Source organism: Sinocyclocheilus anshuiensis, unplaced genomic scaffold, assembly GCF_001515605.1.
Source record: "Sinocyclocheilus anshuiensis isolate Anshui unplaced genomic scaffold, SAMN03320099.WGS_v1.1 scaffold112, whole genome shotgun sequence".
NCBI classification, from domain to species: Eukaryota; Metazoa; Chordata; class Actinopteri; order Cypriniformes; family Cyprinidae; genus Sinocyclocheilus; species Sinocyclocheilus anshuiensis.
This window is the reverse complement of record NW_015557175.1, coordinates 1,928,963-1,944,889: the sequence shown is the minus strand read 5'-3', so window position 1 is coordinate 1,944,889 and position 15,927 is coordinate 1,928,963. Positions and strand designations below refer to the sequence as shown.

The 15,927-nt window shown below is 40.3% G+C and overlaps 1 protein-coding gene across 1 annotated transcript in view; it reads right to left on the bottom strand.

Moving 5' to 3' along the window:
• Positions 1-2,886: 2,886 nt before the first annotated feature.
• LOC107678376 (indoleamine 2,3-dioxygenase 2-like) overlaps positions 2,887-15,927 on the bottom strand; it is a 42,617-nt gene continuing 29,576 nt past the window's right edge. Inside the window, 7 exon segments of the mRNA XM_016473613.1 lie at positions 2,887-2,934; positions 2,936-3,336; positions 4,234-4,382; positions 4,460-4,511; positions 4,595-4,712; positions 5,110-5,209; positions 5,497-5,511. Of these exon segments, the coding sequence (XP_016329099.1) occupies positions 2,887-2,934; positions 2,936-3,336; positions 4,234-4,382; positions 4,460-4,511; positions 4,595-4,712; positions 5,110-5,209; positions 5,497-5,511 (883 nt within the window).

Sequence of the window (15,927 nt, the reverse complement as noted above, 5' to 3'; positions counted from 1 at the left end):
GTTAGTTTTGACTGCTTTTATTGTAATTACAGTGGCAGATAATTGATGATTTAAGACTTATTTTCATGTGTTTATTGTAAAAAAAAAAAAAATCAATGGGCATGTTCATACTTGGCAGGTTTGGTTTGATTAAAACAAACTCTGGAGTGACTGCTCTGTTAATATGGTTCATTTGGATAAGTGTGAACGCTGCTGTGTGAACCTTGGTGCACACCAAGCAAGCAGACCAAATGTTCAAACTCTGGTGTGGTTTGACTAATATGTGAACGCAACACGGACCAAAGACATATAAATTAGCCAAAATCAAGATGTGATGTCACAAAATGTGACCCAAAAATACAGAATGCTCAACTTAGTTCTTCTTATCAACATGTCTTCTCATGTTGTCCATTAGAGTTCGGCATGGGCATCAAAATCGCCTGTGCAATGGAGGAATTACTTCTGTTTATTTTATATATTTTTTTATTTTAATCCTTTACACATTTTAAATGCTCTCCATGAGATATCAGACTGTAAAAATATCACCATTTGTATACACATACAACAACCGCATTTAGCCCAGCAACACAGCATTGTTTCGGATGTTGGGTAAGTTTGTAAAAATAAATGTCTTAAAAGCTGTTCCATCAAGTTGTGACTGTATCCTTATGCCTTTTGTTTTGTACCTTTAAGTTTAGTGTTAAACATGACAGTGTGAATACTAAGCGAAATGTAGCCTATCATTTAGTGTGCTTTCACACTTGGTCCGATTGCCTGGTCACAACCCAATTTCGACTGATCCTCCTCCCCCTGCTGGACTGTGTTCACAGTATGTTGTTTTATTTGCGTCATTAGTTGTTTACCCCTATTGCTAGATAATAACTATGCAGGAGAAGATGGCAAAATGGATGGATACCATTGCTAGCTCGCATCACTTTTGTACTTTGGATTTTGAAAATTTGGTTTTGTTTTCAAAGCACCATTACATGCATCTATTTGTCACAAATGTAATTTGTGAGAGAGTTAATTTCTGCTGAATATGATTCATATTTCTGCTTGTGGCGTGTCAGTTGCGCTTGTCAGGAAAGTGAGTGATAAACATAAATACACAGTTTGACCAATTCATGTCATCAATAGCGGTTCACTTCTGTGATTTAGTACGATTGCTTTCACATCAGAAACTTGCAAACAAACCATCCAAACAAACCAAACTCTGAACATCAAAACCCAGGTGCTTACCAAAAGTGCAAGTGTGAAAGCCCCCTTACTTTTTCGCTCCAGACCAAAAGAACCAAGAGAACCAAACTACAATAATCACACCTTAAAGTATGTTATGAACCTTTTTTCACGCCATAATGCAAGATTTACAATAAAGAGCTCAAATAGTCATAGAACCAAGCTACAATGGCATGGTTGCTTCAGCAAATGTGTCACGTTTTGTTAAAACTGTTGGTTAGGTTTAGTGTATACAGGAAATATAAAATTAATACATGTGGCTCCTGACGATATATTAGGTGTTATGGAACGATCGGTCTGTGTAACAAACTGTACATTATTTACAGCATTATTATCTGTAATCCAGAGCCTCAGGCAAACAGGGAAATCGATTATTTTCTGTGAACTTTCAGACAGTTCGTTTCAATTAACTGGTTCAAATAACTGATTCACCAGTTTGTTTACATAATCACACAACAATGTAATGCATACGCAATTATATTAATAAAACACCCAATAATGATATGAAACATGAAAGTGTTACATGTCTAAAGCAAACTAGTGAATAAACTTGTCATAATTAACTCACCTTTTTACATAAAGCACGAAAAACCATAAATGGAGTCAGTTAAGAGCAAATGCAAATTTTCAGGTGAACTATCCCTTTAACCATTTAGTGCCACTCACCCAACATTTCTTTTTCAAACTGCCGCTATACGTACAGTACAACAACCAACGTAATAAAACATTGCCAGATTCACGTTCATCTGTTGTGGATGAAACTGAATGCATTTTTAGTGTCACTCACTGGACATTCCACTTGTGAAAGTGTTGTGAAACACGCAAGAAGCAAAGTAATATCATTTTGCAGAAATGTCACCATAGGCACATTTTTCCAATGAGCCTAGGTTGTCAAATTACCATTTCAAGATAGTTTGGATACCCAGTACTCCCCCCACTCAGTCATGAACAGCACTGTGGCTGCAGTCATTCAGGTTCCTGGGCACCACCATCTCACAGAACCTGAAGTGGGGCACTCACATTGACTGAGAAAGTTCAACCTGCCACAGGAGCTGCTCACACAGTTCTACTCAACTGTTATTAAGTCGGTTCTGTGCTCTTCTTTAATGGTCTGATTTGGGTCAGCCAGCACATTAAAATTAAGAAGACTGCAATGGACTGTTAGGACAGCTGAGAGGATAATTGGTGTGTACCTGCCCAACCTTCAGGACTTGTACATCTCCAGAATGAAGAAACAGGCAGGTAACATCATCACAAACCCCTCTCACCCAGGTCACAACCTGTTAGCACTTCTACCCTCAGGATTTTTTACCCAGGCCATCTCCAACTTAAATAACTAAAACACCATTTTACGACCTGCTTTATAATGAAATTATAATTCAGTGCTTTTGTGGTGTTAGACAATATGTAAATATATATATTTGTATTCATACAGCTGTATATACAGTACAGTACATAATGCAAACATCTATACATAAACTGTCAGATCTAATGTAAGTTACTTTATAGTTGTTGTTTTTTTCTTAATTTTTAACTATTTAAATGTCCTATGTTCTATAATCTTTCTCTTGTGTTATATATGTATGTATGTATGTACCCAGCGCTCCTGGAAACCACAACAAATTCCTTGCATGTTTGTGCACACTTGGCGAATAAAGCTCATTCTGATTATCATTCTGTTGTGAGCTCAGATGCAGCCTTCTGTATTGATTGATGGGTCTGGCAAAACCTGGTTCCCTTTAGAGCCCTGTGAGATGGAAGTGTCTTTGGTTTTGTCACGCACTGTCTTCAGAAAGGTCATAATCCCTGACCCTCCAGTACCTCTTTCCTCCAGTGCTGTTGGTGCTCTTCTGATCGCGTCCAGCTCCTCGGGCAAACCCTGCTTGTTGGCACGGAGCTGTTTGGCGCGGGAGGCCGGGATAGTGATGTAACGCGTGACAGTGTTGATGTGGTAATTCCGAAAGTCCACTAAGCGAGCCACACACTGCTCAAATGTGTGCGTTAGACCCTCATCCGCTTGCTGGAGCACAAAGCTGCGCAGAGACGGGCGACTAGAGATGTTTTCAATGAAATGCTTATGAGAGGGCAGCATGTAGTCCCTCATTCTTCTCAGGAAGGCCCCTGTTTGGACAGTGTTGACAGAGCAAAACAATATTTTCAATATGTATGCATGTATGTATATATATAAATAATTTTAATATGCTGATTGCTGCTCAAGAAACATTTCTTATTATTATCATCAAAAAACAGTTGGGATGCTTAATTTTTTTGTGGAAACTGAGATACATTTTTCTAGGATTCTTATATGATGAATATAAATAACAGCACTCATTTGAAACAAGTCTTTACTTTTATTTAACAATTTAATGCATCCTTCCTGAATAAAAGTTTTGATTTCTTAAAAAAAAGAAAGAAAATAAAATACTTACATACACACACACACACACACACATAAAATATATATACAAAAAATAATAATTACAAATTAAAATAGTATGATATCAAAAATAACAACTTTACTATTTAAATATGTTAATACTGTCTACTTTTTTTTAAATATTGGGAGTTAATGTATAAGCCTGATATTTTTATTATTGATATTTTCTATTAAATTATTATTATTTTTGAAAAAAGTAAAAAAAAATAATAATTTTGAGTGGGTTTTCACAATAAATATGGCAAAGTAGAATGTTAAAACAATTATTGCATTAAATATAATAAATATTTTAAATTATTATTTTGTATAAAATACATATTTTTTCAATAAAATAATTAGTAGTTTTTGCAGTAACATTTATAGCCCTAAAAACAGATTTAGTCAAATCCTTTTCTGAGGATCCCCAAGCACCCCTTTACAGGCCCCAGGGGGTTGCCTTATAGGTACGATAAAACATTTATTTCTCCACAAGTTTGTGCAACACCTGATGTTATCCAGCATAATCATTACTGTAATTGCAAGGCCAAAATTGAAATCAGGAATGATCTAATCACAAGAACAATTACTGATAGTTCTCTTACCGCTGCTGCCTTCATGTTGGACTCCCAGCAGCTCATCAAAGCAGTGTAAGGTACTACTCTGAGCGGCACTGCTTCCTGAAAACTCCATTGGCTTCTCCTGAACTTCCTCATACACGAGACCTTCTGGCATTAATGGGTTATCTTTCCATCTAAAACCCACATGCAGAAGGAGAATAACATTTTTTATAAATTCAAAAGAATCCAAAAAACCTACAGTATGGCTTACCCAGACAGATAGATCCTCACAATCCCATAGAATATGGAAGGATCTACATAGTCTGAAACAGTAAATATGTATTTGTCACATGAAGTATTAAAACCACTTGAATAAAAGTTAATTTTTTTATCCTAATAGTATTACCATGCATTAGTTTAAAAGCCTGTTTCATGCTGTCTATGGCCTGACTGACAACATCCAGAGCTTTGGTGACCATAGCAACATCATTATAATGGATGCCATTGATGACATCAAGGATAGACTGTGAAAAAAGAAACAGCTAGTATTACCACGGTACAGTAATGTAATCAGATGGTAATTCCACATTGTAATTTTTTTTTTTGCATTATCAAAAAACAAATAAAAAGAATACTGGAGTGTTTTACAAGACAGTAATATTTCAGTCTTTCTACTTCAGAATTTTATTCAATGCGTTACTTGCCATTTCTTTGTGTTTTGTTTAATTTACTAGCAATTTCTGAGTGAAAATTGTTTTAAAGTAAATCTGACACTTTTTTCAATGCATATGTGCATGCCATGGAGCATCAAAGTAATTAAACAAATACTAGCATAGTATATCAAAGTAAATTATTGGCTAGTATGGCTCCTGTAGCTCAGTGCTCTGTCTGTGAACTGTGGCATTTGTAAAGGTGTCAGACCTTCAGGCCAGGAACAGCTGCCAGCTCCACCATCAGTGTCACCAGAAAAAATCCTCTTAAACTTTCCCCACCAGGCAATGTCAGCAACAACTCCAAGTTCCTTTCAGGAAGCAAGAACAGTCACCATGAATGACAGATCAATGCTTCAGAAGCACTAGCCACAACTTACATCAACATGTGTTTGTTTGTTTTTTTACATGTTGTAATTGTGGTGTCTAATTCTTGACATAAATGTAATTATAAGGTCAGATGCTGCAAAGAGGATCTGAATTCACACAAAGCATATTTACATATTCACCTCTGAACATAATGAGATGGCTCCCTCTGCTGGTTTTAAAAATCAGTAACATTTAACACACATTTCTGTTAATTCTTCAAAATACTTACTCCATGGAAAAAGGTCTAGGAACAGTCCATGTCCAGTTGTGCGTGAAAAAGAAATATACAAATCCAGGTTAGTTTGATAGATAGACAGACAGACAGACAGATAGACAGATAGATAGATAGATAGATAGATAGATAGATAGATAGATAGATAGATAGATAGATAGATAGATAGATAGATAGATAGATAGATAGATAGATAGATAGATAGATAGATAGATAGATAGATAGATAGATAGATAGATAGATAGATAGATAGATAGATAGATAGATAGATAGATAGAATGATGAAAATGACAATTAAAACCAGATTAATCATTTCATTACGCTAAATATGTATTAAAATTGAAAATGAAATGAAATTGTTTAATTTTCACGGTGACAATGTCCCTGCCAAACTGAAAAATAAAATTGAGTTGGTGATTTGACATTTCATTTTATATCTACAATCTCGAAGCAAGACTGCCAATATTAAAATGAAAAGGCAAACATGAAAAAAAAAACCTGCAAAAACATTGCTTAAGATTTTTAGTAATGCTCATGCATATTAGTGAGTTTTCAGTTTATTTTCTTTTTTATTTCACAGTTTTCATTTTCATTTTGGAAGTCAACTTGTATGCAAATTCTGTGTTAATCAGTTGTTGAGACTGAGTTATGCTATTAATAGTTACTTGCATTTGAATGATTTTGTAGAGGAGCTTTATGGACGAAAAAATCTAGCCAACTGCCTAAACTGAATTATACATGCAGACACTCAATCAAAAGGGTTCCATGAGTGATTTTTCACCAAACTGGACAAAACTTCTACCGAATCGTACAAAAAATGCCCTTACACAAGTAAACTAAATCTAGGCTATTACAGCTATTGCAAAAAAAGTAAAAATTAAAATTAAAGGTGACATATCATGAAAATCTGACTTTTCCAGGTTTTAAGTGCTATAATCAGGTCCCCGGTGCATCTACCAACCAAGGAAACGTGAAAAAGATTAACTCAGTCACTTTGTTTTGGTAAGCCTTTTTTCTGCAAGCGTCTGAGAAAACGAGTGTGTCTGATTTCGCTCCCTTGGTGACATGGCAAAGGGATCTCATTATAATATTACCGCCCCTGATTTCACAAGCGACAACGGTGTACCAGTTCTAACGCCATGGCGAAAGTTTGAGCAAAATATGCTAACTGTTCTTCTGTCTTTGGTTGCACAGACGAGCCCCAGTTTCAGAGGAGACGAGAGCAGGGGATGTATTGATTTATTTACTGTATATTGCTGCTGCCTTCCACACAGATCTAAAATAAACATGCAATTTATTTCCCAGGGGTTTGCCTTCACAGACAGGATTAGCTGGCTAGCCAGGCAAGTTTCAGGACAGCTGCTTTCTGTCCGTGTGCTTTGGATGTGTGCTCTCAGAAAACCGTATATCAGAAGTTTAAACTCATATGGTTTAAATAGCATGATTTCAGCGAGATAAACATGATAATCAGGACCAAAACAGATGTTTTTAGCAGGTCTGAGCTGTAATGGCGCAGCTCTATTTTGGAAAAGGGGGCGGGGAGCAGAAGCTCATTTGCATTTAAAGAAACAGGCCCGAAAAACAGCGTGTTTCTGCTTCCACTCAAAGTAGGCATTTTCAAAATGTTATAATAAATGATCTGTTGAGTATTTTGAGCTGAAACTTCACAGACACGTTCTGGGGACACCAGAGATTTATATTACATATTGTAAAAAGGGGCATAATATATCTCCTTTAAATGAAAAGCATTCAAAGCGGCATTGAATTTAGATCTGTACATGTTGCATAACTTGACTTTGTACGTGTTTTTAATGGCGTTGCACATTATAACCAATCACACATGATTCTGCTGAGCTTATGAATGCAATGGCCAATCAGAAGTGTTCAGATGAGACATCACCGAAGCACAGATGCCCTTTGAAATCTGTGTCCTTCAAAGGAAGAAGCCTCCGAATTGGCTGTGATGTGACTGGTTATCAAGGCACACGTGATCCAATTTGACCATTAGGCCTAGGATTTCTCCAATAGTAAAAGCCACGGAGATGAAGATGAAGATCATTTAATAATAAAGGCTTGCATTTGGGTCTGTTCCTCACAATTGTATTTAAAGGTGGGGTCAGCGATTTCTGGTAGCCAATGTTGACATTTGAAATCACCAAAACAAACACGCCCCTACCCCAAAAGGGTCTCGCCCCTATTTTGATAGCTCCGCCCCACACATACGCACGCAACCCAGGCAACGATTAGTTCTGTGAAACGAAGCAAAACCAATTTTACACCGTGTCTACACTGGACGCGAGTGGCGCGGCGCGAAAAAAAATACTATAGAACTCGTTATAATTAGTGATGCTGTCTACACCATAGATATAGCCTATATACATATCTATAGTCTACACTGGATGTGGCACGGCACGACAAATCCGCAACAGAAAACTGCTGCTGCGTTCTATTCATGACATACTGACACAAATTTCAAATGATTTTTAACGGTCGCTTTGTCGCGTCCAGTGTACTAGACAGACTTTAGCTGTTGCGGCGCAGACACGCATACTCACCTATCGAGAAGAAACAAAGCAACCTCGGCGTCCAATCGCAGGCCTTCCGCTCCTTGAGTTCTCTCCAGTGCTGGAAAGCTGATCCGATATTTACACGGGTCCTACTTCTTGCCTTATTGCCTTAAGCCTTCTTTTGTTCCGTAGATGTTTTCCTCTTTTGTTTTTTATCCAATCTCTATCTTTCTGTCGCTCGGCTAATGTCTGTCCAGTGCACTGAACGCTCTCTCCTCCACATCATGAGTAGACACACCCCTTACTGCTGATTGGCTACAAGTTTGTTTTGCTATTCGGCCCGAATCAGTTTTCTAAAGCGTTTTTGAAAAATCGCTTACCCCACCTTTAATTGTTCCAGCGCACATTTAAACTTGATTACTTTTGTGATTTTATGTTGTGTTTTTGGTGTATTTTATTTTACTATTCTTAGTCACAGCATGACCACAGCATGAAAATGCCTTTATATGCCTTTGTAACAAAATAAATATTACATGTTAAGTAATGCTTAATCGATTACAGAAATGTTATTAAATTTTAAGATGTTAAAGTGTAGTCTTGTTTAACATTATGTAATCATTCAAAATGAGTTGGCAGCAGAAATTACACAGAACAAAACAAATGTTTTCTGAGCAGTATGTCGTCACACTGCTCAGGCCCCGCCCACAACAACTGACCGACTGTCCCGTATTAGCATATCTCCACCCTCAGACAGTTGTACACTGTCCGCCATTTTCTCCGCACTCCAGCAGCTGTAGTGACAACAATGTCTTGTAAGCAATGTAGGTGTTTTGTAATTGGATGTTGATGTGAACATAAGAGTCTTAATTTTCTCCCAACATCAGAGCCACTGAGGATGCAGTGGATTCGTGTTGTTTTTGATGGTAACACGCCACCAAATACAGAAAAAAATAGAAGAGAGAGGTGGAGTGAGCAGCAGCTCATTATAATTAAAAGAGAGATGCACAGAAACAGGTCGCTGTGAACAGAGCTGTTTTTGACAAGGTAAACATGTGTTGTTTTACACAACCATTGAGGACCCTGAAGAATCATACCAGCTTGTGGAAAATGATCATCCGATGTCCGCTTTAATGACATTATTTTAATATTCATAAAGTTGTTCATATGAAAATTTGCATTTTAGATGTATGTCAATAATATTGAACATTTAGATGCTGTCAGTATGTCAATGTTGTATGTTAGGTATTGTATTCATTCTAATGTAAACATAAGGGTCACCCCCGGGTGCTTTACGACTACTGTCATCTTATCTGAGCGCAAAACACTGCTCGGGAGAGTTTCAAGATACTAAAAATAATAAATACATAAAATGATATACACTTGTTTATGTGTTTATTCTTGTTGGCAGTATTTTAATAGTATCTAATGATTATCAACAAATTAAGCATTAGAAAAAAAAAAATTACACTTAAATCCCCACTGCTAACAGAATTTTCCAGCTTTCCGTGTTTCAAGAAGAGAAGAGGCGTGACGTGTGGCCAAGTATGATGACCTATACTCAGAATTTGTGCTCTGCATTTAACCCAGTAGTGAACACACACACACCGTGAACAGTGCCCTATAGCAGTGGGCAGCCATTTTGCTGTTGCACCCAGGGAGTAGATGGGGGTTGGTGCCTTGCTCAAGGGTCTCACCTCAGTCGTGGTATTGAGGGTGGAAGAGAGTGCTGGTTATTCACTCCCCCCACCGACAATTCCTGCCAGACCTGAGACTTGAAACCACAACCTTTGGTTACAAGTCCAACTCTCTAACCATTAGGCCACGACTGTCCCACTGTTTCCACTGTTATATTGTAGGAGGAACTATCCTATCGATCCATGAAGCGGTATAGGAATGTGCAAGCTTTGGGAGTGTTGATGGAAGCAATCTACTCCATCTATCTTTTGATCATCGTTCTGAATCTCTCCAGATGTAGTCTTTGACAAAAAATACATTTTCTCAGCTTTAAAAAAAAAAAAAAAACATTATTATTTTTTTTAAATAAAACTCAGCCACATTTAAGTTTTGAGAAAAATGCATGAAGCTAGAATAAAACGTTAATGTGAGAGGATTTGTTTCAATGTTAACATCCTAAACGTATGGTTCATCAAGGTACGGTTGAAATGTTTTGAGGATGGGCCGGAAGCTTTAAAGCCCTGACTCGCTGTGAGCTGTTGGGAGCATTTCCATGACACTCTATGCCAACAGACACTATACTTCGGACTGGAGAATGCAAGCATCGCTGCCCCGGATCGAAATTTAGACTACCCCTGAAGCGGGGAAGTCTGCAAGTGAATTGGAGCAAGTAACCTGGTATTATTGTCCACAGGACCCAGCTCGATATGCCTGGAATGACTTCCCAAGCCTGACTCCGGGTGGTGAGGGGCCAGAGCTTTTCGAGCAGCAGACTGCTGCACTGAGGCGGGGGGTTGGCGCTCATGCTGCTGTGAAGAGGACTAGTGCTCTCTTTGTAAAGGTGTATGTTTTTTTCCCCACTATAACAGTGGTGGGTTGCCTGGGTGTGTGCACATTTAGTGTAATGGATCCAATAGCCGCGTTTCCACTGTCGGGCCAAAAGCGGGCGTGCTAGTGCGTGCCAGGGCCATTTCCACTGTCACTTCCGTCGGGTTTGGGTTCAGGTTAATCTTTAATGAATACCTTCGGGTTCGGGTTCGGGTTTGGGTCAGGCTCGGGTTTATAGCTAAACTAAAACTATATTACACTGCTTTCATAGACGCACGCACACACATTATTGCACACGACAACACAGCACGGAAACTTTTATTAGTAAAATAGCTTCGACAGGCTACTGACTCGCAACTTTATATTTCTCTGCAATAAGGGGGTAAAATCGCTGTTTTTGAAGTAACTAAGCCTCATTGCTTGTAGAGAGAGACGCGCAGACGCAGGTTCACACATGCAACTTTCAGCCCTCTCTCTCTCACTAATTCAAATAAATGTGATCTTACCTCACTGCATCTCTGTGTCTGATTTAAAGCAGGCCGAATGCTAACGACTAAAATTACCATAATTTGCACGATGGAAGAATTATCGTCTTGTCCTATACAACCATTCAAAAAACACGGCAGAATTTATGTGACCGCTGCACCTGATGTTCATAAACTTTCATAACTGGTAAGTGTTTTTTCTTTTGCCTTGTGAACTGGCCGAGCCTTAATGATTCTGTTTCTTTATATGTATTTGTTTACTGACCGTTGCATGCAAATACAGCATTTGTTTTTAAAAATTGGCTATTCGTTGTGGGGGGGGATTTCAGGTTCGGGTCGGGTTCGGGCTCTAAATTTAACTGTGCCACTCGGGTCGGTTCGGGTCAGATGATCTCGGGTACGGGCCGGGTTCGGGCTTCAGTATAAAGCCCGTGCAGACCTCTACTCGTTGGTGCTTCCTCGGGGCCAACGGCCAGGGTTTTTTGGCCCGAGGAAAACCTTGGGCAAAAGCGGGCCAACTGGGGCTAGAGGAGTGGTTATGAACAAAGGCAGAGTTTCTCCGCGTCTGGAGAGCGTCGGCACCGCGGATCATTTCATAAAGTTAACAGCTATAACATCAGCATTAAAGACTTTTCAAATAATTTTAGCTCAAAACTCACTTTCAGACAGCAGCGAGTGTTTAAAATAACTTCTGTTTGAGATCTGATGTGGATTATGATCCCCATACAAGGCAGAAATATTTATAAGCGATGCAAAGGACTATGCACGCTAGCCTTAACGTTACCATAGTAAACATGGTAAATACGACCGCTTGAAGAAATCAAACATCAGCTTCTCATTCTCTATCACAATCGTGTATTTATTTATAACATATTTTATTTGTCATAAGTCTCGTCTTGAGACTTTAGCTCCGTGTATGTCATATATAATAATGGTTTTTGTTCGGGAGCTCCCTCTGCTACTCCGGTCGTATTTTTGATGGGAAAAATATATATATGATCTATAAAATATGATGTATTCTGTGACTACAAATAAACAGACACAGACTCCACTGAATAAGTAGGCTATGTGTCCTCTTTCTTTTGTGAAATAAAGGTTCATACTGCTTTATTTCTGTGTGACTACTTTCAGGCCTCATAATTTAATTCATTATATGATCAATGTATCACTTATTATCGTAAAACATAGATGCTTTTGGATTTAAATCTTTAACAAAGCATGCAATCAAACAGCCGCTTTTATCATGTTCGTTTTGTGATCGCGCTAGTTCCAGTGACTTATTTCTTATTCGTTTTCTTATAACTTCTCTTTGTTAGTGAAATGATGGGTTTGCATGATGTTGTTCCAGAGAGGTGTGTAAAGGGCGTGTTTTAGTGAAGCGCAGCGGAGCATCTGGCCCGATGGTGGAAACGCATCGTGATTTTGGGCTCGGTGCTACAAGTCCGAGGCTATTAGCCCCATCCCGCCCGTTTAAAGCACTGGCTCTCACTGGCCCGACAGTGGAAAAGCGGCTAATGTTTGCAACAAACACATAAGCCTCAACACCCAGAACTGAACAGGGAGTTCGAAGGCAAGTGCCTTCTTGGAGGGAGGTCTAGCTGCAGCGAACCCTTCACTCCTGGTATCTGCAACTCAGATTCTATCTACATCACTATGGGCGGTGACCATGGCACTTGGTGGTATGGGGGTACTGTTAGAGCTCAGGGGGTAGCTGGCAGACCCTGTGGCAGGAACCAATTGTCAAGGTGACTGCAGCCAGGCTGACCACTCCAAACCAAGCTCCTCAATGGCTTAGGAGAGGACACAGATGAGCTCGCTGTCCAATCCAGTCCTGACATCATTAGCACCAGCTCATTAGCGGCAGGGGGACAGAGTCCTCCATGGAGCATGACCACTCCTTCGCATCAGAAGCTACCAATGACATGGAGTCATCAGTGAAATCCTCCTCTGATTCTTTGAAAGACACCAGGCCACTCACACCTGACAAGGGGCGCTGATCCTCATGGAAGAAGAGCACTGGGGAATCCACTTGCTTTGGGAAGGGTGAGGCACACAGTACCTGGGCCAACGTAAACTCACTCGGACACATCTGCTTGGCCCTCTGACTCCACTGTTTATTCCTCCGAGGCTCCTGGGAGGAAGAGAACGGGAAAATGCAAGGGGTGAAATCACTGTCTTTGAAGAAAGTGATCCGTGAGACTCATGCTCTCGCAATGATAGCAGCTTGAGTCAGTGAGCGCAGTTGCTGTGTGGGCTTTTCCCAGACAAGCGGTGCACTCAGCGTGCTCATCAGAGACATGCAAGGGGTGCCCTGCATGTGCCACACTCGTAGCGTGAAATTTTGTAGCAAACTGTTACTTTGGTTTTGATTTCGTTCACATTTATGGGTGCTTCTCAATTCTTATTTGTGCATCCTCGCTTCCTTTCCTCGCGTTTTAGCTCCACCCTTTCAGGATGCGAGGGAAGGACGCAAGGAAAAGACGTGAGGATGAAGGAATTGAATCAAGTGAAATGATATATCCTCGCTCCTTTTAGAGTCACTTCAAAGCGTCATCAGCTGCGCTAAAGGGATCTGTCCTTATGTTGTTAAAGATTGTTATTTAAGACATTCATAATAAATATTAATAAAGCAAGATGCCTTGTTTGAAATATATGACATGTATGGTTTATTTAAACTGCAAAGGTAAAATATAAATTTAAATTATTACAACAGATGTGAAGGGGGAGGAGAATTTATACGTGCATCAGGATTTTTGATGAAAAAACACTTCCACAAAGGATACACCTGTGTATGCTCGCTCATGACTCCTCAGGAAGCCTCCTCACTCCTCACCTCCTCGCGGTGCAATTAGAGAATTGAGATTTCCTACAAGATGGCTGAGCTTGATCGGTTTCTGGGTCAGAGGATAGAGGATGGAGGATGGAGGAACGAGGAAACGAGGAGGGACATTGAGAAGCACCCCAAGTCTTTTATTATGTCATTTGGTTCCTGTTTCTAGTCATATGTTTTCTTTGCTCCTCACATGTTCTTGCCATTTACTCCCCTTATTTATGTGTCATGTTCTGATTGGTTGTTCTAGTTATGTGTCCTGTTTTCCCAATAGTTAATTTTTTGATTGTTCACAGGTGTGTCTTTTTTAGTCATTAGTCTTTAGGTATATAGAGCCCTCATGTTCCCATTGTTTCTTGTCTAGCTTTGTTCTGCGTTACCCCATTGTAGATGAGTCTTTTTTTCCGACTTTGTCAATTAATATCAAGTCTTTTTGTATTTATTCATGTTTGGATTTTCTTCAGTAAAACTACACATGGGTTATAAACTTCAACTCTTCATGTGCTTACGTTCATAACCATTACTTGTTAGTGTACTGTAGACCATTACTTATTAGTGTACTAGTGTTACTGCATTAGTGTATGAAATTTAATTGAATGTATACCTTTGGAATTGTTCACAGGCAGTAAACATGGTGTTCAACTAATACAGATCTTCATCAAAGGCAAACAATAGGATACATTTAAAACATAAAATATTTGAAAAGTTAAGTTGTAATTGCTTTTTTTTCAGTGTTTGAAAAATAAATATTAAATATAATTTGAAAATGTTGAAAGTATTTGTTAAATACAGTTTATCATATATTCTCATTTATCTGATTTTAAATTTGTGATGTGTTTTTGTAAAGCTATAATTTTGTTTTAATATTGTTTTGAACTGTTTGCCATTTACGATGGTCATTGTTAATTGTTTTCATAGTGTGATTTTTGATGATTTGTATTAAAACCAACTGAACATCTGTCACGGTGACTCGGGGAAGGAACGAGGAACGAGGAGACGCTGGAGAACGTTCAGAACTTGACTTTAATTCAAGAAACGAGATACCGAACACAGAAACATCAGGATGACATTTAACAGCCAACACTCGAGACATCAAAACACAGGGCTTAAGTAACAACATAATAAGGACAGGAACAGGAAGACCAAAAAATGGCAAACAGGAACATACACGTGACATATCGCCCCCCCCTCCCGGACGGCGCGGGACAGTACCATCAGGGCGGGCGCCCTGGAGTTTGGTGCAGGACAGGAATAGGGTGGAGACCAGGAGAGCCTCCAGGGCGGATCTGGAAGTTCAGGGGGCCATGGCGGATCAGGCAGTTCAGGTTGCCATGGCGGAGCAGGGGACTCAGGAGGCCATGGCGGATCCTCCGTTGTCTTAGCTGGCTCGGCCTCGGGTATATGACCCCCCCCCAAAATTTTATTGGAGAAAACTAGGAATCCTGGGGGGCGCTCTGGAGGAGCGGGCACTTGAGGGCGCTCTGGAGGGGATTCAGGAACTGGAGCCCTCCTTGGGCTAAGCACGGGGACAGGAGCCCTCCATGGGCTATACTCGGGAACTGGAGCCCTCCCTGGGCTTATCTGGGGATCAGGAGCCCTCCCTGGGCTTAATTGGGGATCAGGAGCCCTTCCTGAGCTAAACGAGGAATCAGGAGCCCTCTCTGGGCTTAACTGGGGATCAGGAGCACTTCCTGGGCTAAACAAGGAATCAGGAGCCCTCCCCTGGACTTAACTGGGGATCTGGAGCCCTCCCTGGGCTAAACTGGGAATCTGAGAAGTGCTTATGAGGTGCTGGCACTGGAGGGCGCTCTGGAGGAGCAGGCACAGCAAGGCGCTTTCGAGGAGCAGGCACTGGAGCGAGCTCTGGGGCTGGAGCCGACAATGGAGCAAGCTCTGGGGCTGGAGCCGACACTGGAGTGAGCTCTGGGGCTGGAGCCGACACTGGAGCGAGCTCTGGGCGGGAGTGAGCCACGACCGATGGGCTTGACTTGGGAATGGCCAGCGGGCTTGCCACAGGATCTTCAGAACTAGACTTTGGAACGGCCGGCAGGCTGGAGAAAGCCGCGGCCGGCAGGCTTGACTGAGGAATGGCCGGCGGGGGAGG